The sequence below is a fragment of the Pteronotus mesoamericanus genome, unplaced genomic scaffold, assembly GCF_021234165.1.
Source record: "Pteronotus mesoamericanus isolate MK-2021 breed Mesoamerican mustached bat unplaced genomic scaffold, CSHL_Meso_final contig_221, whole genome shotgun sequence".
NCBI classification, from domain to species: domain Eukaryota; kingdom Metazoa; phylum Chordata; class Mammalia; order Chiroptera; family Mormoopidae; genus Pteronotus; species Pteronotus mesoamericanus.
Window position 1 is genome coordinate 10,713,925 of NW_026555092.1, and position 23,857 is coordinate 10,737,781.

Here is a 23,857-nt window from a genome sequence, read left to right on the forward strand (position 1 = left end):
AGTGAGTGGCAGAGCTGGCAAGGGGACCGCACCCTTGACTCGAATAGAGGAAAGCGCTCCGAGCCCCCACCCCACCCCACCCCACCCCCATCCCACCAGAGGGTCTGGGACACCGAACCGGGGCGCCCCGCGCCCCCAGCCGTTGGTTTTGAAACCCACAAAGGAATTCCAGTGCTGGACGGAAAGGGTGTAGGAACCACCCTCACGCAAGACAGCTACCTTTTAAGGAGTGGGGACCTTTCGGGGGCCGTCCCTGGGGCGGGCTGTGGACGCTGGACGCTCGGAAGTTTTTTTTTGCCAGGCGCTGGAGAGCAGCCAGGAGGGGGGCGGGGCGAGCAAGGCGGGGCTGGGCCAGCGACGGGGAGGCCGTTGGCCTTCGGGGTGCGCGGGGGTCCCTGGGAAGGCCCGTGTGAGAGCCCAAATGGCGGGCTCCTGCCTTCCAGGTGCCTAGCACGGTGTCAGATTCTCATCCAGTCAACTTTGACGTTTAGCCGGCGAGAATGGGCTGAGCCCCGGGCCCCACAGGTGTCACAGGTGTGTGGCAACGGGGGTGTGCCAGGGATTGTGGGGAGAGTCAGCCCTCCCCCCCAGCTGTTCCCAGATGTCATTCTGTCCATCCAGGCACCTGGTTCCTGAGCTCAGGGGGATTCCAAGGTTACTAAGCTACTGGTTTTTGTTGGCTTTTAAATATTTTCTTCTCCGGGAGAGAGGGAGGGGGGCAAAAATCAGAAAAGAGCAAATAAAAACAAATCAAAAGAAGCTCCTCTCCCTCAAAGGAAGCTGACCTCCATCCACCACGCTCACACAAACCGGAGGCCTCTGAACACCTTCACCTTGTGGAGCAACAGCCAGACAGAACTGAACTGCTTCTGCCCCATCCTTATCTGCCTTTCTGGTGAATGAAGGGTGGTGGATGGTCCCCTTGTCTTCGAGCCCTGGGTGGACAGAGGGGCTCCCAGAAAGACAGGAGAACGATGGCCAGTGGAAATGGGCTCCCTTCGTCCTCAGCCCTGGTGGCCAAGCGCCCCTCAGCCCTGGGCCCATTCCCCAGATACATCTGGATCCACCACGACACACCCCAAGACAGTCTAGACAAGACCTGCCACGAAATCTGGAAGAGAGTTCAGCGCCTGCCGGAGGCCTTGCAGCCCCCGACCCTGAAGGAGCAGCTCTCTGCCCCTGTGGCAGCTGGGACTCCAAGAGACAACGGGCTCAGCTTCCAAGAAGAGTGAGTATCCCCGTCCATGGCGACACCAGGGAGGAGGGAGGAGATGAGGTCAGACCTTCCAGGGGAATGTTCTGGTCCATTCTTCAGTCTGGTTAAACCCTAAAGACCCTTATCGTTTCCCTAACCCCCGCCCCCCCCCCCCCCCCGGCCCTTGGTCCTTTGTCCATTCTTTCTAGGAGAGTTAACTGGGATCCTGAAGTAACCTGGGTGAAGGGCCAGGCCAGGGCTCTCTTTCTGCTGCCTCTTCCTTCACCATCCTGCTGAGGGGGTAGCTCTCATCCTAAAGGCGAAACAATCAGAAGTGAAATCTGAGGACCTTAAAAAAACCACCCTAAACAGAGCTGAGGGTTAGATGCCCACAGCTTTCCCTAAAGACAACTAGAAGATTCCTTCCTCCTCCTACCTTCAAAGGCTAGGCATTGGCACAGATGAGTCTGGTGGTTTTAAACCACATCTGGAATTCCCTAATACAGAGAGCAGCTGTCCCATTCAGACTCCACAGAAGCCGCTGCATGAGCACACATCAAAATATTTACTGGGAAGGCATTGACATATTCAGAGGACATAATAGAAAATTAAAGTGTGGGAAAATGGCTGGAAATAGCCTGTTTCCTGGATGGGAAATCCTGTGTCTGGGAAACACAGCTAAATATTTCTCCACCAGGGCAAAGTTGAGCACATATTGTTGGGGATGGATATTCAGAAGGACAGGAAGGGAGGACCTCATTAAGAAAAGCAAGTGAATTTGTTGTGGTTATCAGTGTCGCTGTTGAGCACTTGTTCAATGCTTTGCATCTTCAAAGTGGGCTGCAAACATTAATTAATCCTCCCAGAGCCCCTATGAGACAGGTATTAGTGTCCCCATTTTACAGATGGATTGTGTTAATAATTAAGTGCTAATTAAAGACTAAGTGATAATTAAGTGTTGCCTGTTCCAACACATGCTCCAGCTCAGTTCAGAGCTGCTCTGGAGTGGGGGAACCATTCAGGCAAATATCAGCTGAGTCTGGTTTCAGGGATTTCTAGGCAAGAGCTGAGAAAAAGGCAATGTGTAACTGCCACCTGGGGTTTCACGACCTGCTGTCCCTTTCCGGACTGCAGACAAAGGTAGAGGGCACTTTGGCTGTTACTGCTTCCCCTGCCCTGTGCTCAGCACGATATGGCTGGGCCAGGAATGGCTTAACCACCGCCAAAATCTTGCTGTTCAGCGCTACCGTGGCACTGAGCCCCTCTCCCCTGCCCGTTGCCATCTGCTCTGGGACAGGGTCTTGGCAGGGGACCCGTGGGGCTGTGCTCAGGCTCTCAATGGCCAAGGAGCTGATTGCCCACTTGGTGAACCAGGGTCAGTGGCAATTTCCAGTAGATGGCACCCTCTCTGCCAGGTCACACCTAGTTAATGGAGACAGACTATTTCCAGTCTGCACTTGGCCGAAAAGTGAACTGACTCACCTTTGGCCAGTTGCTTAATTCCATTTAGCCTTGATTTTCTCATCTGCAAATTGAGGCTGATATGCCCTGCCTTGTCCACCTTAGAGCTGATAATGAGGATCAAATGTGATGGGAGACAGGAGGCTGAGAACTGCATTATACAAATGAGGCTCTCCTTAAATGTAATTCTAAGGATTGGGACTTTTTGTTGTTGTTGGCTTCACTCTGTGGTTTACACAGTGCTTCTAGAGCCGATGGTCCTGCAGGGGTCACACTGGAATCAAGTGGTCTGGTGGCCGGGCCCCAATCCCCCTTCAGCCAGAGCTGTTCGGCTTTAATAGCCTTTACTTACTGGAGGTCTGAGTAAAGACTGTGTTTGGAAAAGTGTTCCGCTACTGAGAAAAGAGCTGGGAAACCACGGACTTAGGTGAATAAACGATATCATAATCATGCGGATATCAACCAAGTAGAACACAGAGAGCTATTCTTGAAAGAGAGGCAGCCGTCATGGTGGAGTCAGATAACTCTGGTTTCAGATCACATTTCAGCCCTCTGCCAGCTGCGGGGTTGGTCTAATTTATGTGAGCTTCAGTTTCCTCATCTGCCAAATAGAGATGATTACTATGCATTTCATAGGGTTGTTGGGCTGATTCAATGGGATATTTAAACATTCCTGGTAATAACTGGGATTTGCAAAAATTCTTCATAAGGATGATGATGATGATTTCTTCAAGCCCTGCAATTATTATTCGGGGTAGGTACTATTTTAAATTCCCCCTTTTAAAATGTTTTATTATGCAAATTTTCAAATAGTATAGTGAATGTCTATGTGTCTGTCACTGAGTTTATCGAATTTATGCCATTCTTGTTTCAATCTCTCCCTCTCCTGTTTTGAAATGAAATCCTTTTACACAAGAGGTAACAGGTTTGGAAGGGTTAATTTTTTTGCCCAAGGCCCTACAGAGAGGAAGCAGTGGAGTTTCAGAAAGCAAACCCACGACCACCCTGACCACTACTCGATAGTGTTAACTATCCTCCCCTAGAAATTGAGGCCTCTTTTTGGATGGTGAGGATATTTGGCAGTCTCATATTCTGAATGATCACACATAGACAATAGATTTCAAATCCAGGGAGCTGTCCAGTGTGTTACAGGATGGCTTCAGGCCCACAAGACCGCTCTCAGCTAATGTTTCTACTGCTTAAAGTGTAGACCTGCTTTTGGTTGTTTCCTGCTAGGGGGCAGCTAGATAAGTATGTTTAGAACTCTTGTTAGCCAGAAATCTTTTTCTTGACTGTGTCTCTACACATTTCAGAAATGGAGACATCTCAAGTTTGAAAGGGATCTTGGAGGCCATCTTCTGCTGCTTGAGTCCCTCCTCAACATCCTTGCTAAGTGGCCATCCATGTTTACACTTTCGTAGACAGAGAGCTCACCACTTTTTAAAGTAGTCTTTTCCCTTCTTATGAACCCTGACTATCAAAAGACCACTTTCTTGTACTGTCTCTACCAGACTAATACCCATTGTATCTGTCTCTTTCGACTAATACCCATTGATCTGGATTCTGCCCTTAGGGCTCCAAACCCAAGTCTATCCTCTGTTTCTCGCAATAGCCCTTTAGATGTTTAAAGAGAGCAACAATGCTTCTCTTAGGATTTCTGGTTCCTACAAGCTACCTTTCTCTTGTTTTTCTAAGTTTCCCTTCATGTGACAGCTTGGCCAGTTTCCTGCCCACACTGCTGGTTCTGTGGCAGCGCAGTGACCAGAACCAGCGCAGAAATTCAGGCATGATCCAATCTGTGCAGATTGGACCCTCCCTGTTAATATTCTGTATTCGTGGCAATGACAATTAATACCACGTTTGCTTTCCTCCCCAAGCCAACTTCACTCTGCAGGCACATTTTGAATTTATTCACTCAATTACTCATTCTACAAGTATTTATTAAGCATCTCCTATGTGCCTGGCACAGTGCTAAGAGCTAGTGGGATAGAGCTGTGAACCAGACAGGGCCCTGACTTCCTACGGCTGACGTTCAAGTAGGGGAGAGAAACAGAAAACCAGTAAATAAAAGACTAGAATAACTTCAGATGTGAAAATAACTGGTGTTTTAGTTGGAGAAAACCAATAATAAACATATAAAAAAATAAACCAGATAATTTCAGATGGCGATGAGTGCTCTGATAGAAATAAAACCGAGTAAAGTACTAGGGAGAGTGTCTTTAGATGGGAAGGTCAGGGTGGTCATTTGAGCTGAGACCTGGATATCCAGGAGGAACCAATCAGGTGAAGATCTGGCAAAGGATGTCCAGGCAGAAAGAAGAGCAACTGCAAAGACCCTGAGGTGGGAGTGGCTTAGAGATGGGACAGCATGGCTGGGGTGAATTGACAGATGAGATGTGGAACAAGGTGATACCAGAGGCAGGGATGAGAGGTCTTAGAAAGCTTGGAATATCACTGTAGGGAGCTTATACTCAATTCTCTGGGTTGTGGGCACCCTTCAGAGGTTTTGGGGAAAGGAGTGTAATTTGATCAGATTCACTAATTTTTAAAGACCTCTCCAGCTGCTGCAGAGAGGACTTGCAGGCACGGGAGAAAGGAAGCTGGGAGACCTCTGGGAAGATGCTGCAGTAGTCCAGGTGTGGCAGGTGGTGGTGCCTGGATCAGAGCGATTGCTGTGGGGATGGAAACAGTAGGGGATTCAGTGTGTATTTTTTCAGAGGAGCCAGCAGATCTGCTGATGGTTTGGGGCACACACACGGAGACATCGAGTCTGACTTGTTTTTGGCTTTAGTCACTGTTTGGACAATGGTGTCATTTATGGAGAAGGAGGAGAAGAAACAGGAGAAATTGGCTTTGGGGGAGAAATCAATAGTTCTATCTAGTATCAATTAAACTCCAGAATTGTGTTGAGTTATCTTTTAATTAGTCTTAAATTTGTGCTTAGAGAATCGTGGCCTGTTGCTTACTAACTCAAATTCCAGGATTACTTATTCACTCATTCCTCCTCATTACTACAACTGCACAGCCTCAGTCAGGGGCTTTGGATCTGCCATTGCCTCTGCTGCCCTGACTGTGAAGTGGCCTTTGTTCATTCCGTCATCTATAGAATCATTCGACAAACACTCACAGTTGCCTTCTTGGTCCCAGGGAACAAACCAATCCTTTGTGCTGCTGTTATTTAGAGAACTGGATGTATCCTATTTTTCTGGAAAAGTTGCTTGGCGTATATCACAACTTTTACTTATTATTATTGTTTTTTAAAAAGCTTGAAACCTGGCGATGGGAATGATAGGGACAAGACTCATAGTTGGAAATAGACTGATGCCCTAGAGCGGAAGCCAGCTCTGGAGACCTTTGGAGTGCAATGCTCTAGGCTCACGTTTTCTCTCCTTGAGCAATCAAACACCTCTCTGTGCATCTAGGGAAACCTTGTGCCTAAAACGCATGCTCATGGGTCCTCGACATTTTGTGAATGACTTCAGAGACACCCTGAACCCCAGGTTGGAATCATTTCCTCCTGACCCAACTCTTAAGTGTCTTCTTCCCCTGAGCTTCCCAGGGCTGAGACCCAGACTCTGCTGTGACCCCAATCACATTGACATCAACGCACCTCCATCCTGGCTGTCAAGCGAATTAGTGGATGCAATGGTGCAGGCAGACAGAGGTCCAGGCCCTCCGACCCATCCCTCTTCCAGTCACCACACACATACTGCATTCGCCTTCATGTTGGTCTTTGACTTCTGGTCTCCCTGCTCGTCGCTCTTCGGCCATCGTTACAACATCTCATCTCACTGTGTCTGGTTCCTTTCCCTCCTCGATGTCCTTCTATCTTCTCCAGCTTCATTTTCCTGAAACACATGAACAGTGTGAATCAGTCATCTTCCGGGGCTCTCTTATTGTCTTCTGAATCCTTTGACCTGGTTTCAAGGGTCTCAGCAGTTGGACCTACCTACGTCTCTAGATGCACATCTTGCTCTCTCCTCCACACTCTATAACCAAGGCGAGCTACCGGCAGGTGCACATCTCCTCGCCTTTGCTCAGGTTATTCCACTACCAGGAATGCCTTTCCTCCATATCCCTGCCTATTGAAAGCCTACCCATCCTTAAAGGCCTAAAATAAGTGTGTCATCCTCTGAATTTTTCACTCCTCACCCCCATTCAACATTTTTTTCTTCCTCTCTTCCATGTTCTTCTTTTCAATTGCAGTAAATAATATTCCTTCTCTTTCCTAAGTGTTTGAAGGTGATAACAATATCAGTATCAGATAACAAAAAAATAAGAATACAGGTGGATTTGAATCCAAGCATACTTCCTGGTTGTAAGCAAGGTACTCAAACTTTCTGTGCCCCATTTTCCTCATCTGGAAAATGGAAAAAGTTATAGTGGCCACCTTCAAGAATTATTGAGGTTAATGAAATAAGGTATGGAAAGCTCACCCAGCACCTAGCATAAGAAAAGGACTCCAGGTCCACCATCACCATCAGCAGCATCACCGTCAACATCATCGTCACCATCGGCATTATCACCATCATCATCAGCATCATCACCATCAGCATCATCGCCATCATCACCATCAGCATCATCACCATCAGTATCATCACCATCATCACCATCAGCATCATCACCGTCAGCACCATCACCATCATCACCATCTGCATCATCACCATCATCACCATCAGCATCATCACCATCATCAGCATCATCACCATCAGCATCATCACTGTCAGCATCATCACCCCCACCATCACCATCATCACCATCATCACCATCAGCATCATCACCATCATCACCATCATCACCATCATCACCATCAGCATCATCACCATCATCACCATCATCATCATCACCATCATCACCATCAGCATCATCACCGTCAGCATCATCACCCCCACCATTAGCATCACCACCACCACCATTTTCACCATCATTACTATTATTATCAAGGATAAAACGGCAGGGGTTAAATAGTCAAGAATGGTGTGGGGAGAGGAGATTTATATACCAGAAAATCTAACCTAAGGGAAACTACTTAGCTGAGGACAGCATTTTGCTTTGAGATTCTTGGCAGCTAGGGCAAAAAGGGAACATAACAGTTGGTTTCCATAACTCATTATCTAATAAGAGAAAGCAGGTGAGCTCATCAGGAGAGACCAAGTGGAGGGGTCTTTATAGGAGGATGATGGAATGGAAGAGTCAGTTTAGAACCAGCTGTCAAGTTGACCGTTGGCCAGAGGGGAGGACACAACTTCCCATTTGGTGTTGTTGGTGCATTTCTGGTGTGGGATTTCTGATAAGTGGTCACCTGGCACAAATTGTATGCTGCCTTGTGGCAAAAATACTCCTCCCCCTCCTGACCATGGCTCCTTAAGAGCAAGGACTGTGTCTTACTCATCTTCGTCTCCCCAGCACCCAGCTGAGTTCCTGGCATTTGATGACTATGCAGTGTAAATGAATGAATGAGGAAGTGAATGATGGATGAACCATAAAAGTGCCACTGCAAGGAGGTTGACTGAGGCCCAGAGGTGGCCACAATCCAAGCAAGAAGTCACGATCATCAGGGGAAGCATTGAGTGACAAAGGGACAGAATATCAATAAGCCAAGACAATGCAAGGTTTCCCCCCTCTTGCTTTAAGCTGCAGAGAAGGAAAGTAACACTTTCCTGAGCACTTGATGTGTGCCAGGTCCTGAATTTTAATTTCTTGTTTATCTCATTGTCTTAGCAGTAGATGATTGATACTACTCCCCTTTCACAGATGAAGAAGCTGAGGCTCAGAGAAGTTAGGCAACTTGCCCAGTCATGCAGCTCAAATGGGGCAGAGCAGGAATAGAACCTGGCGGGTCTTCAAGGCCAGGGCTCCTTCCCAGACGCCAGGAGCCCTTTAGAAGAGTCCTTCCGTGTCTGCTTAGCACTGGGAACCATGAGTGGTGAAGGGAAGATGAATCGTGATTAACGTCCCACGTCCCCTGTCCCCCTTTTTAATTTAATTTTATGGTTTGGGGACTTGTGTTACAGGTTGTGGGAGCCTGCAGAGACTGGCCACCAGTGGTTTGGTTTAATCCCCTTTTTAATATCTTTGTTGCAACATTCTTTCCAATTCAGCTCCCAAGTCACATTAAAAAAAATACCTCTTCCTTAGGGTAGGTCTTCTCTTATTAAACAGATTCAAATGAAAAGTTTTAAAGATAATTTGAACAATAAGAATCACTCCGAAGCTCCCAGCCGAAGCTCCTTTATTGCTGTATTTATTCCTCAGTATTTCCTGCCTCATTCCCCAGCTCATTCCCCAGCTCACTGAATCCCTCGTCCAAGTCCTTGGCCCAGCTCAGGCCTTGGTCCTGCTTTCTCCACTTCTCCTTCCCCTCCAGGGGGTGGAGGGTCGCGGAGGAGGTGGGATGGGAGGTGTCTCACTTCCACCTGCCAATCAGAGAGGAGCTGGAAAGTGGATGGAAATTCGTACCTGGTTTGGTGCCTTCCAGTACATCATTTGCACGGAAACCTTGTGAGTTGGGGGCAGAGGGTGGAGGACAGATACCTGCTCCGATTGCAGATGCCTGGACCCCATTCTGGACCAACTCAACTGCCACTTTCCCAAGGGTGGCCGGGAATCTGCATTTGAAACAAGCGCTGCAGGTGACTCCTGTGAATATGTATAGAAAGTTCTCTGATACTTTGATGAAACCTCAGGCCAAAAAGGGACACAGCTTTGAGAAGGAGGTGTTCCAAGGGAAAGCAGGCAGGAAGGAGAATGACCTTTATGGAATTCTAAGTGTGTGCCAGAGATATTGTAAAAAATGACTCTACTCTCTGTACAGGCCTTTGCTAAGAAATGAGATGAATACGAAGTCCAGGCTTGGCGTCGGGCAGCTGAGGGATTTCACAGTGTTACCTCCTTTAACCCCCCGCCCCCCGGGGCGTGTCACTACCCCGCCCCGCCCCCTTGCCCGCACCAGGCTTGAGAGCCTTCCCTGTTCTTCCACCCGTAGCCCGCGGCCCTGGACTGGGAAGGGTCAGTGGGGCTCCAAGCCTGCAGCCCACCTTGCCTCCCCTGCACCACACAGCCTCTCTCGGACTCTCAGTCGGAGCTGCTAACATTTGCGTAGCGCTGCTACAGTTTACCAAGTGCTTTCACATTCATCATCTCACTTAATCCTCACCAGAGCCCCCTGCGTGGAGGAGGAGGAGCAGCGCTAAGCCTGAGGTTCTGAAGGCCCTCTGCCCAGCCCCCTGTCCGCACGAGAGAGGTCCCAGCAGACAGAGCTCAGTGGGGATCCAGATACCCTTGGGACACAGGTGTGGAGCCCCACAGGATGGCAGCTAAATCTGCGGCTCCCCTCAACCCCACAAATGAAAAACCTTGGCGCAGGCCCCTCAGTTCATGAGAGAGGCGGGATCCAGCCTTCTCCCTGGTTCTTTTTCTTCCTGCTGGTTCTTTACAAGGCTATGGGGGTGGGGGTGGTGGGGTGTATGCATGTGCACAGGGTGTATATGTATGGCTGTAGAGGTGTGTGCATGGCTGTGCTGTGTGTGCATGTGTATTCATGTCTGTGGTGTATGTGTACAGTGTGTGTGCACGTGGCTGTGCTGTGTTTGCATGCACATGGGCTGGTGTGTGTACATGTCTGCTGCATGTGTGCACATAGGTGGGTGTGTGTATGGCTGTGGCGAGTGTGTACACATGGCTGTGCTGTGCGTGGGTTGGTGCGTGTGTGTGCACTGCTGTGCTGTGTGTGCATGGCTGTGGTGTGTCTGGGGTGGGGGCCCCAGGGCAGTTGAGTGAATCCTGGACCTGGAGGAGAGGGACACTGGAGGAGGACACAAGGGAGCTTTGACAGAGACGGTTGTACCCCTTCCGTCCACAGTGGGCAGGGGCCACCCTGGGTGCTGTGACATAAGCACCAGGGAAATGTCCCTCAGCCTGGGTCAAGTGAGGGTGGGGGCCCACTGCGGGCTGGTGCCGGGGCCTCTGCCTCCGAGGTGAAGGCCCTTTTGTGTCTGGGGCCCTCTGGTGCCTCCTTGTCACCCCCACTCACAGCCACGGCTCCTTCAAGTCCCCAAGTGGCACACCCGCCCGCCCACCAGGTTCTGCCTTCCACAGCCTCATCCTCCGAGCTGCTGCTGGCTCCTGGCCTTTGGCCATCCCGCAACTGAGATTCAGAGAAGGGAAGTGAATTGAGGTCATCCCATTGGAAAATATGATAGAGCTGGGGTTTGAATGCAGGTCTCCTGACCGCCAAGGTCTTGCTCTTTGACCCACTTCTCCTGCTGGGAGAAGCGTGGGGTGGTAGCTGAGAGGAAAGACTTGGAGCCATGTAGACTTGGTTCCCAATCCTGCTGCAGCACTTACTCTCTTGGGTGAACTCAAATTCATCGTCCAACTCCCAAACCTTAGTTTCCTCTTCTAAATGGGGGATAAAGATGTCTCCCTATTCCTCATGGCTATTGTGGAGTCAAGTGCCAACTGTAATACCTGGCACCTAGCAGACACAGCACAGGTCCCTGGCTCAGGTTCAGTCCCCTCCGGTCCCTCCTCGGGACTGCTCCCTGGACGAAACCAGACCCTCACGCTTCCCTGCTGAAATCTCTCCAATGGCTTTCCTGCACCTTTAGAATAAAATCTTTTAGCACCGCTCTAAGATCTGGCAGATTCTATCTCCTACCACCTCTAACCTCACCTCCTGTGACCTCCCCACCCTGTCATGAACGTATCCCACCCACTTTAGCATGGTCCCACCAAGGCACCGAGCCCTCGTGCACCCTGGGATCTTCACACATGACTTTCCCTATGTCTGCAAGGCTCTTCCTTGCTTGCTTTATCTGGCAAAATGCTTATTACCCATAGGCCCCAGCTGAAACAACAGTTCTTCAGAGAGCCCTCCCTCGCTCTCCTGTCTCAGGTGTGCGCTGCTGGTATTCTCACACACGGCATTTCACTTTGGTTTTCAGAGCAGAGTGGCCTAGTGGTTAAGAGAGAGGCATCTGAGCAAGGTTGCCTCAGCTCACCACTTTGTCCCTTCTTAGTTCAATGACCTTGGGGAAATTCCCCAATACTTCTGTCCCTTGGCTTCTTCATTTTAAAAACTGGGCTAGTTGTATCTCCCTGTATCAGTTAACTTTTGATATTTAACAGAACACCCCGGAAGCTTGGTGGCTCAAAATATCAACTATTTACTTAGCTCACCTCTCTGTTGTTGAGCAGTCCCGGCTGGGGTCAGCCACGTGGCTCTTCTGGTGGGGGCTGGGCTCGGCTGGGATGGATGGTGCTCACCCAGCGCCTGCAGGTCTGTTGGGTCTGGCCAGCTGTCGGGGGTCGCTTCTGTGGGACGTTTCATTCTTCAGCAGGCTCCCCAGGGCTTGTTCACCTGGAGGTGGCCGAATCCCGAAAGAAACAACAGGCTGAGCCCTAATGCCCAAGCACTTTACATTACTACCTGAATCAAGATGGGTGGGAATTACCAAAGCACGTGGAGACAGGATATCAAAGACGTGATAAGATGGGGCCATTACTGTCATCAGACTACCCCACTACCCCACGGGGGGCTGTTGTGGGGGTTAAAATGAGAGTTTTGCCTGGAAGGTGCTCAGCGGTATCTGGCTGGTTAGTTCGCACTCCAGAGACACTCATCCTTCTTCCTATTTTGTGAACTAGAACCTGCCACAGCTCGCTTAAGGTCTGGCCTCCACTGTGGGGCGGGGATCTGAATCCGGCTTCTGCCTCCTTCCAGGGACTCGGCTCATGGCCGGTGCGCTCGGCTGCTCTGCCCACGCAGACATGTAGGGAAGTCAGAATCTCACCCACAGCAGGAGATCAGTCTGTGGAGGGACCACCATCCAAGCCTAGGTCTGTGCAGGACCCGGCGCCCATCCCACGCTTCACTCCTCGGACAGCCACGTGGCATAGGCACGGGGTCTGGGTACCCTGTCTGTGGACGGTGTGAAATGCCATAGCGCGGAGAAAATATGTGTTTTGGTATCCTCTTCCAGCACTAACAATTTTCTGTTTGCATTTTCTTTGTTGTTTGGCTCAGATGAATAGCAGTTTTCATCTTTGCTCCGTGTTATCATGTACACAGAACTGCTGTTGGGGAGCTAACAGCATGCTTGCTTAGTCATTATTCTGGGAAGGGGTGCCAGCCAGTCAATAGCCTTTATTTTTATATAACTCTGCACGCCGCAGACGCAGAAATAACGAAGAGCATCCGCATACAAAGCCTCCACCAGACACCTATCATTTCTGGAGGTGGGTGAGCAGAGGTGGCGGCGGCAGCCGGAGCCACAGCACCAGTTCCGACCCCTGCTTCCTTTGTCAGCTCTTGGGAGCTGGGTTAACCTCCCTGAATAATTCACTGTGATAGTCTGTGGCAGATTTCATGGTTTTTACCAACTCAAAGGAGAAAGGAAATAGCACGGGAGAAGTGCCAACATCGGCAAAACTTCTTAAGAAGGGAGGGGGAAAAAAAGACTCCAGAAATGCAGGCAAGCAGGCTTGATGTTGAACCCAGCAAAGTTGTAAGGAGAATGAAAAATCTTTTTGTGAGCACCAAGGTGGTTGCTAAGACACAGGTTCTGTTTTGGGTCTGCCAGGGGCCTGCCTCGCAGAGGTTGGGAGCTCTTAGGACTGGACCTAGCAGGGCAGTTAGTAAACAGCTCACAGGGATGCTGGGCCAGAGGTGGGATGGGGGCGGTGGGGTGGGGGCAGGGGCGGGACATGGAATCAAAAGCAGGCAGGTTGTAACCCATGCAAGGAGTGAGACAGTCTTTGGCAATAGAGCTCTTGATTTCAAGAGCTCCAACAAATGGACAAGTGTAAAGAGACGTTCATGAGCCAGTTCACACATTTATTTATTCAACAGATATTTACTGAGCTGAAGTTATGTGCCAGGTACTGTTCTAGTCCCCTGGGCCTCTGTGGTGAAGAAGATACAAGTCCCTGCCCTCAGGGAAGATATGTTCTTGTGAGGAGTAAAGACATAAAAAAGATGCCAGAAGATAGTCATAAATATTAGGAGGAAAATAAACAACTTGATGGAGCAGGGAATGCCTAATAAGGTGCGCTGAGGTGGGGAGGGGGTAATGACACTTTTAGGAAAGGGACAGGAAAGGCTACTTGGAGAGTATGAAACTTGAACTAAGGTGGGAATGATGAGAAGGAGCCAGCCAAGGGGCGATGTGGCCTTCCACAGGACATGTAAAGGCCCCGGGGATGGGTTGAACTTGGCATGTCAGGAAATATTTATAAGGCCAGAGTGGCTGGAAGAAGGGGGAGTCAAAATGGGAGGGTGCGACAAGGCCACTTTGCGTGGTGCCCTGGGGGTGGGGTCAGGAAGGAGCCGTCATGAGAATCCACAGGAGGGTTTAAACAGGGGAATGTTTTGATCTGAGTTCCGAGAATGTCCTAGCTCTGCAGACATGCACTTTTCTAGAACAAACCAGAACAAATGAATCTTGTTTTCATGCGGGTGGAGGGGACAGGTCCGGAGGTCCTCTATCAGGAATTTGTAACTACACTGAGTCTTGATTGCAGCAAGGTGCTGGACAAAAGCTACCTTATAGAAGACATGGGATGGCAGTGACTGGATTGATTGGTTGATCCCCTCAGAGCGTCGATCCAGGATTGCTGTCAGGCTGCGGGGAGGGTCTCCAGCAGCCTCCCTAAGGCCAGCCTGGGAGTCTCTCCCTTTTAACATTTTTATCCACAAGTGGACAGGAGACCCACAGGAGGTGCTAGTCAGACGCACTGCCGACAGGGAGCTGTGAGGGACGGCTAATGCCACGATGACAGGCTCAGGCTCTGCCGCAATGTTCCTCCACAGCCTGGAGAGATGGGACGGGCCCCGCGATATCCCTGACTGCATTCAGATTGGGGAGCAAAGCCCACCTTGGAGCCGAGCTGGGAGGCCCCCTTGAATAACATCCCTGGAGAAGAAGCAGGTGGGCGGGAGGAGGTGGTAACGGCAGCCCCCACCATCGGCAGCCCCTACCAGCCTCTTGACTACCCCGGGGACTAGGTCCTTAGCCTCTTGCAGGCTCACTTTTCCCATCTGTCAAGTGAGGATGGTAACTTTCTACCCCCAGGCTTGTGGGGAGGATTAAATTTGAGCCTATAGGTGGGTGTCTGGCTTCCCACCTGATGGGGTTCATAGCAGATTCAAGGGAAACAGGAGTCTGTTGAGGCTGGTCCAGGGAGGGCAGGTGCCCTGGGCAGCCTTTCAGTGGCACACGGAGGACCCACAGCCAGGGTGGGCCCTTCCTTTCTTGGCCAGCTTCCTGAGAGGCCCATTGACCCCGGTGACCTGGCAGGGGAGAATGACTGGGAGTATGAGCAGGGGTCACACTCAGCTCCTGAAGATTTTCTCCATCAGCCTGGTGCCCCGGTGGCGGGGTGGGGTGGGCGGAGTGTCCTCTGGGGGGATGAGCAGGGATCTCCTGTGGGGCCTTCTTTGGTACAGGGACCTTGAGCCTTGTGGGCCTTTTAGAAGCTGCTTTGACTTCTCCTTGGAGCTGGTACTTCAAAGGATTCAGGGGTGAGACTTTAGTGTGCTCATGTGTCATGTAACATTTTGATTAAAGAATAACAACCAGAAACCAAACACAAAAACAGAGTGAATCATGCGCGGTGAAGCCAGGTACCCATCACGCAGCTTCAGAGGTGATCATCACGGGGCCAGTCTGGTTTCATCTGCTGCTCCCTCCCTTCTTTCCCCTCCCCCCGGCTGGATTCAGTTTAAAGCAAATTGCAGATGCAATTGTATCTGTAAATACTTTAGTATCTCTAAGAGATTAGGATTCTATTTTGGTTGTTTAGGTAACACCATGATCACAATTTTAAAAATTAACATAATTATAGGAAGTCTAATTCAGAAAAGTGATACATAGCTTGCTTTGTAACTTTTTTTCGTGGGGGACTGATCCTTCAAATGTCTGGTTTCTGTGACTCGAGACTCACCTGTTCCCTTTGAGGAGGAGGATGTAGAGGAAGAAGGGGGATCTAAAACTTGGGATCATGGATTGGCAACCTCTTTATTCCAATTGTTCCTGTGGACACAGGGGTGAGAGTGAGGCCTATTAATAGATGAAGTCTAGACATGGGAAGGAGGAAAGGAAGGGAATAGGAGGGAGGGCAAAGAAGAGGGAGATGAGAGAGAATGGGGGAAGAAGAAGGTGACAGTCGAGGCTGGCCTTGCCCCACACCCAGCCTTGCTGACCGCCAGGGCTCTCTGGGCCAGCCCACTCTAGCCAAGGCCCTCAGCCAATGGGCTGGGGGTGCGTCCGGTGCACGAGTATCTGTGCTGAGCTCGCACGTGGATTATCTCAAGTTCTCACGCCACCCATGAGGGCGGGTGCTGCTGGTGTCAGACACACATTACAGGGGAGTCCCGGAGGTTCTAGGATCTGACATGAAGTAAGGAGTGAGTGGTGCCTGATTCTGACCCAGACCCGTTTGGCTGGAGTCTGCCTTTTCCTGGCCCTGCTCCCTGCCTCCAGACCCAGGGAGGCTACACGCGGGAGGCATGGCTGTCTCAGTTGGAATAGCAACACATTCCCGTATCTTCAGCTTGTCCCATGTGCCCAAGTGCCCTGGCCTCCTGTTCCCTTCTGCAGGAGCCCTGAGCCTCAGGACCCAGCAGCTGTGGGGTTAATGCCCCGCACAGCAGGAAGCCTCTGGGACTGTAGCCTGTACCCAGTCTGGTTGGTTGTCAGAAGCAGTGACTCTACTCCTGCTTCTTTGTGTGGAGATGTGTGAGTCATCGTGTGCCCCCTTGTATGTACATATCAAACACATACATGTGTACACAGGTATGAGTATGCATGTGCTCATGCACAAAGAGCATTACTGGAAAGGCACAATTTGCCTCTGTGGTCGCTGCTGCTGGGACCCACCGGGCCCTTGGAACGGGTCTTGGAGCAGGACCGTGTGCCAGGCCTCCCCAGCTGCAAAGTTCCCCTCATGGGGAGCTTCCATTTTCCCCTCTAACCTTTTCTCCACCACTTTTACCACCTTTTCCCGGGGCCAATGCACCGAGTAGACTGCTCTGTGTAGGCCACCTCACCCGCCCCTCACGGGAGCCCATCAAGTAGGGATAGTATCTGGTTTTAAACTGGCTGCTGGCGATTCTCCTGGGTGTGCCAGGGTAGAAGGTGCCCCCCTGCGAAGGATGCCAGAGGGGCATGCTGGGCCGCGAGCCAGGCCAGCAGGCCTGGCAGCCTCTCCCACACCTGGAGAGCGCCAGCAACCAGGAGCCTAGAGTACATGGGACCATCGGGCCCCATCAGGCTGGTGCTGCCCCTCGGGGTCCAACTGGGGGCCAGGGTCTGCGATGCAGGTGGAGGCCCTTGTTTAGATACAGATAAATGCTTGTGAATCTGTGCAGGGACCAACCAACTGCCAGTGCTCCCAGGAAGTGAGGCCCAGTCCAGAGGCCTTGATCTGAAATTAGAGCTCAGCTCACTCGGCAAGACGGTGTCGGGAAAGGACCCAGGTGTTGTGATTCCCAGAATCACTTTCTCGGTACTGCGCCTTCTGGCGTGGTGTGGGGACCCCTGGGGAGCCCACTGCTGGTCCATATTCTCTCTCGAGAAAGCCATTGGTTTCTCTTGCCTTCTCCACCCCCTTTCCCTGGGGCTTGGCCTTGCTGCAGAGCCATTCTTCCTGAGCTGGCACTAAAGCCGCCTGTCTATCTGACCTTTTTGCAGAGCTCTGGAGCTCAGCAGTGACAAAGATGAGATCTCCCTGTTGGTGGAGCAGGAGTTCCTGAACCTGACCAAAGAGCACCTCGTCCTGGTCACAGGAAGCTCTAGGGAGCAGGAGTCACCGGGCAGCTCTCCGGAGGGGCCTGAACTCAAGCCGGCGCCCAGCCTTCTCACGCCTCCTCCGGTAACAGGTAGCAGGGAGCCCCCGCAAGCCCCTGTCACTGCTGGTGACAAGCTTCTGGAGCCCAAGGTGGCCATGTCCATTACCAGCAGCAGGCAGGACTGCGACTCTGCCATGACTACGGTCACGGGCATCCTACGTGCCGCCAAAGCCAAGAGTGTCAAGGGGACAGATGACAGGGGCCACAGCCTGGGTACCTCCAACTCGGAGATCAGCAGGCTCCTGGCCCAGTTCCCACTGAAGTCCAAAGAAATGTCCAAGGCCCCCGACAACAAGGTGGTGATGGAGGAGACACGTGCCATCAAGGATTTCCTGCAGAACAGCATGTTCAGTGGCCCCCTACCCAAGGAGCCCGCAGGGCTGGGCCCATTCCTGCTGCTGCCAGCCCCGCCTCCTCCCGCGGCCGCTGACAAGCTCCTGGAGCTCCCCATTCAGAAGAAGCAGCTCCCCGTGTTTGCCAAGATCTGCTCCAAGCCTGAGGCAGACCCCGACGTGGAGGGGCACCACTTGATGGGTGAGTGGGGCTGAAAGCAGGCCTAGCAGGTGGTCCTGCAAGGAGGAGAAACTTACAGAAAAGCCCGTCGGGCTGCCGCAGTGCACTCAGCATCTCTGTGCAGAGTAGGACGGACGAGGAGGTCTCTCTGGCGTGCACAGCCCCCAGGGGCAGCTGTTTTTAGTGCCCATCTGCCCCCTGGGCTGGATGCCCATGTACAGGGCACAGCTAATCCAATGTGCTCTGAGAAGAGAAGACAGGCACATTTGGTACCTGATTCGTTAGTGAGCCCACTGGGCATTCAGGGTACGTGGAAGGAAGCGCTTATCCTGGCTGAGTCCTGGGTGGAGCTGCAGAACGGGGACTTGAAGCAGGAGAGGGGAGAGATTTGGTTGGCAGCTGGGGTCCCTTGGCTTCCGATGGAGGGGCCTGTCCTGACAACGAGGCCTGACCCTCTCTCTGGGGCAGAGGGAGAGTATGTAAATTCTCCAGGATCAGTTGAGACTCTTGGCCTTGGGATTTGTTCCCAACACCCCCAGGGCCTTAGGAAAGCACATTTCCATCCCCTAACCAAGGAGTCCTCATCCTTCCCAAGAGATGGGGCCATGTCCCAAGTTTCCCCATCCCGCCCCCAGGCTCTATGTTTTGTGCCTGTTCTAACTCAGTCACTCAGACTGGAGTGTTCCAAGAAGGCAGACTGATGGCAGTGGCACTTGCCTACAGTCCGCTGTCACTAGGAGTAAACCAAAAAGAAATTTATCCCTAGTCTATGAGGATAACTGAGAGACACCTGCATTGAAAGGACCCAAATCCATGTTCCTAAGAAAATAGGAACGTGGTTACCCTAGAGAACATTCCGTGTGCTGGGGCACTGTGGAGGGCCATGGAATCAGAGCTGTGGACAGTAAGCTGGACTCTGGGTCTTGGGTAGCCTCTAGGAGCCAGGGGGCTCTTTGGGGACACTGGGCAGCATGTGTGAAAGGATTAGCCCTGCGTGGAGGTGACTTTTCTCCCCGCTCCTTCCCCAGGAGGTGTGCATGGATGTCTGTCTCTGATGGGGCTGCCAGGGTGGAGGCAGCCTGTCCTTCCCACCCTCCCTACCACGGGTGTGCGCCTGTCCGTGCGAATGTGTGGTCAAAGGTGTGCCAAAGGGAGCTTTGCAGGTGCGAGTGTATTTTTTAGAGAAAATGCAGATGTGGCTGCATCTGTGTGTGTAGGTATGTCCATCCTGTGTGTGTAGTTGTATACATGTGAGTCAAAGAAGTGACAAGCGTGTGCGTGCCTGTGTGCACAGACGCTGGAAGAGCGAGCTTTGGGGATGCGTGAGCAGTGAGCACGTTGAAGGCGACCGGAGGCGTGTGTGAGAGGCTGCAGGTGCCTGGGCCTTTGGGGAAAGGGCCGTTGTTATTAGCGGGCACTGCTATTTCAGCGCACTAGCTGGGGGCCATACTCAGTAACCAGGGAAAATCTTGGAAGAGACTCTAGGGACATGTTTTGCTAAAAATGTCATTTTTTTCTCCTAAACTGGCTCAGGCTAGAGCAGCTCTCTCCTTTGCTGGGATGGTGCTAGGAGGACAGGCTCAGTCATGCCCAGACTTAGCCCCAAGGCCATTGGGCTGGGAAGGAAGGGGGAGCAAGAGCTGGTGGGATCAGATCCACTCCCAGCAGGTAACACTGGACCCAAGTTCCTCTGATCCAGTAGCTACCAAAATGATCTGAGGTGCCTGCTGTGTATCCAAAGCCATTACCCAGCCAAGCGTCATGGAACCAGGACCCCCAGGCTGGGGAGGGAGCGAAGGACACTGGGAGGGCCAAGGCCTCTTCCCTACTCCAACCAAGCAATGACTTCTTTATTTTGTTTGAAGAAAGAGTTCCATTGCTGAAAAGGAAACATGGATGAAGACCTCTGCTGGGGAGGGTCTCTTGATGGTCCAGACTGTGTCCTAGCGCAGGGGGACACTTAGTCTATTTGGAGAGAGGCCTGAGCCTGGCACTGACCACATCCTGTGACTCACTCAGTCTCTCTGATGACTCCTTGCCTTGGCCTGCTGTCACCCATTGCCTGCCATGCCCTCCTCCCTCCTACCCCTGCATGTGAGGCCTTGCTGAAGGGCCACTTCCTTCTGGAAGCCCTCTGACCCTTTCAGACAGGCGCTTTCTCAGGCACCCACTTCTACCACTCTGTCCCTCTGTCACCTCCCAGTCCCCATCTGCCTTGTCCCAAAGCTATTTCTGGGCCTGTCTCTCTCTTCCTCCTTGTTGTGAGCTCCTGCAGAGTCTGGCTCTGACTCATCACAGTGTCCCCAGTACGCAGGTCAGGGCATGGTGCTGACGAGTGAGCTGAATCACCTGTGAGCATCAGAGCATGAGCAGGGTCCACAATGAGGGCCAGGCTGTGGCTTAGGCCACGTGTCTGTGGGAGTGGGTGTCTCGCCCATAAGCCAGTTGCTCCCTGAAGGTAGGAACTGTGTCCAAGTCAGCTCTTGTCTGAAACCTGGCACTATGGGGGGTTGGCTGAAAGGAAGGAAGGGAGGAAAAAAGTGAGGGATGGTGGAAAAAAATAGGAAAAGAGGAAAGGAGGGAAGAAGGGAAGGAAGGAAGGAAGGAAGGAAGGAAGGAAGGCAGGCAGGCAGGAAGGAAGGAAGGAAGGAAGGAAGGAAGGAAGGAAGGAAGGAAGGAAAGAAGGAAGGAAGGAAGAAGTTCATGAAAGGGAAAGGCCAGAGAGGGAAGTGGGCAGTGAAAGCCCCAGGAAGAAAGCTGGGATTGGGTGTGGCTGTAAGAGGGAGCCCAGAGAGGTCTGAGCCTGAGGTGTGTGCTATGGAAGATCCATCACTTAATGTAAATAAGGTACCCTCCTAACCCTGCATTTAGCACATGGCCTTCTAGAATCATTGACACGGTTTCCCTTTCACTGTAGAATGGAACTCAGGTGCCAAGGAGCCAGCCAAGGGTCCAGAGAGGCTCTTTGTCAGTCAGTGGCCCCAGAGCCAGAAGGACATCTGTGATGAAGAGGGTTGCAGTGACCCAGGGAGCTCCATGTCCATGGCCCTGCCAGGCAAGAAGTCTGCATGGCCAGCAGAGAAGACCCTGTTCTATGAGTTCCTTGGGGCCACCAAGAATTCAAGCGGGCAGCTGAAGCTTCGCAGCAAAGAGGTGGACGGGCTGGAGCTGAAATGTAAGCTGGCCCTGCCCAGAGAAGGTTGGTGGAAGGGAAGTCAGAAACCCTCATAGGCCCTGGGAGTGGCTCTGCCACCCAAGGTTGTCTCATGGGCGAGTCACTGTCTTTCTTTGGGTGTCACTTGTTAAACCTATGAAATGGGGGGAATTGCTTTCTCCCTATGTCTCCCTTATTGGGAATACAATTGCTAGGGAAATGCTGTTGGCTTTGAGGGGTCGCATGGGCATTCTTGGTGGTTGGTTGGAACACAGACCTGACTAAGTGTGTCCCTTCAAGTTGCTTAGGCCAGAGAAAAACCCATACTTCAGATTATTTGTGTGTTGAGACTATGTCCTTGTTTTCTCTCCCTTGCTCTCCTACAACTCTTTTAGTCAAAGCTCCTTTTCCAACAAAAGATGCCAGTAAGGGGAAACTGAGGCCCCATCTTTGAGTCTATAAGCCCACAAGGCTTTTAGAAGGAGAGAATTAGGGATTCATATTCTGAAACAGCTTAACCTACTCTCACTCATTCAGACTAATTTTGGGTCATACCACAGTGAATTATATAATGTTTTAAAATGTTTTTTGCCCTGGCTGGTGCGGCTCAGCAGAGTGAATGCTGGCCTGCACGCCCGGGGGTCACCAGTTTGGTTCCCACTCAGGGCACAGGCCTGGGTTGCAGGCCAGGACCCCGGCTGGGGGTGTGTGAGAGGCAGCCAATTGTATCACACATTGATGTTTCCCTCTCTTTTTCCTTCCCTTCCCCTCTCTCTAAAAGTAAATAAATGAAGTGTCTAAAAAAAATAAAATATTTTTTAAGAAAATATTTCCAATGTAGAGATAACAAGCTGTGCCAGGTCCTCAGGGGGCTGCTTCAGTAATTTGATAAGAACGACTTCCGATGGCATAGCAATTGTTTGTACAAAGCTGGATTTTTCTAAAGCATTGCGAGAACTTGCTTTTGACGGTAGGTGAAATATAGGCCTAGCAATCTGGTTTCTTGTGAGTCTTCCTCCTTCAGAGAATGATGAAGAGAGTGGCAGAGGAGCCAGGGGGAGTGTCACCCCTTCCAAATTGGCAAGGTGGGAATTAATGATGTTTGCCCATAGCTGAACATTCACTGGAATGTAAAGAACCCAGAGGAGCCTAAAAGACCTGACCTCTGAGAGCATGAATCCCGGGGACGGTCATGCTAAAGGTGTCCTGGCCTCTCCCTTCCTCAGTCGCTGAACCACCCACCTCTCCTGTGACTTACAGTTAACCCACCTGGGACAGTGGCAGACAAGAACAACCTCAAGTACACAGGGAACGTCTTCACCCCACGCTTTGCCACCACCTTGACCTCAGCATCCCTGAACCAGCCACTCTGGCTCAACCTGAACTATCCACCTCCGCCCGCGTTCACAAATCACTCCACCTTCCCACAGTATCAGGTGAGTGAGTGGGTCCTGATGGCTTTCTGGGTGGCCACCTGTGCAGGTTCCTGTCACAGAGGAACTTCGGCTGGCAGGAAGCCTAAATCACAAAGGGCCTTTACTAGTCACTTCACCGTTCACAGTGGCCGCATCAGACCGACTCTCCTTGGGACACGCGCACACAGGTGCACACACAGGGATATGTCTACATATTTCTAATTTCCTTCGCCTGGACTCCAGTTCACTCGGGGCTCTGTATTCCAGGGCTGCTTTGCTAGTTTTGGCCTGTTCAGTGCTTGGGCTCCTGGGATAGAACGGCAGTGTGGTCCTAGTTGGATGACAGGCATCCTGCGTTACTTGGGACTGTTCCAGTGCAGGTCTTTTGTCCCAGAATAATTATTAATAGCACTCTTTCCCTCTCAAGTGTCCTGGTGGGGATGATAAATCATATGGCCACTTCATTTAAACTTCATCCGAGCAGACTTCGCTAAGGTGGCACACATGCTTGGTTTTGGGCTCGTAGCTAAAATGAAATTAGAAGCTGGCCACAAAGGGATGGTGAACCACTTGTGGCAGGGTTGGAAATTTTACTCACAGAACTTATTTATGCAGGGAAAATGCAGTTTCTGCAGTCTGTCTATTTAACTTAATCTCCCTTAAGAGCTGCTGCCCACTGGGTAGAAGGCAGGAAAAATCAAATGAATGTCCACTCTGGTTTAAACCATAGTCCAATCCAATAGCTTAATCGTCCCCTCAGGTAGTGCTTAGCGTGCCCAGAAAAGGTGCTCTGTGTCTAAGATTTCTGTCTTCTGTTCCCCTCCCCGGCTCCTTTCCCAGGTGGCGTACTGGTGTCGGGGAAAGGGTGGGCATGCCCACCAATGTGGGGGCCAGGTTCTCGAGGATCTGTGGCCCCAGGCTGACCCGGCAAGACCCGCCAAGGACAACTAGGAAAGGAAATTTGCCCCAAAGGCTTCTGGTCCTGGCTGTGGTCCCCTCCCTTTCCCTGTCATTTCTTCCTTTATAACAGAACACAAGCTCTCTTCCCTACTCCATATAAAGCCTCTCTGAGTTGGTCCACCAGACTTAGCCCTTGAACCTTATATGGGAGCTAAAGTTTAGCAAAACCTTTTTTCTTCCAAAACTTTGTTTTCAAGGCACTTTTTTCTGTTTGTTTGCGTAAGAGAACAGTCTCCTCACATGGACAGAAGACCTCCTTTCCCACCATCGAGGTGAGAGGTGGTCATGAATTGTGATCCAAGGGGAAA

At 51.3% G+C, this 23,857-nt stretch overlaps 1 protein-coding gene across 1 annotated transcript in view; it reads left to right on the forward strand.

The window, feature by feature from the left end:
• Positions 1-899: 899 nt before the first annotated feature.
• Positions 900-23,857, forward strand: part of CUNH1orf94 (chromosome unknown C1orf94 homolog) — a 35,589-nt gene continuing 12,631 nt past the window's right edge. The window contains exons 1-4 of the mRNA XM_054571540.1: positions 900-1,228; positions 17,350-18,041; positions 20,938-21,195; positions 22,435-22,610. Of these exons, the coding sequence (XP_054427515.1) occupies positions 900-1,228; positions 17,350-18,041; positions 20,938-21,195; positions 22,435-22,610 (1,455 nt within the window). The remainder of the gene's footprint in view (positions 1,229-17,349; positions 18,042-20,937; positions 21,196-22,434; positions 22,611-23,857) is intronic.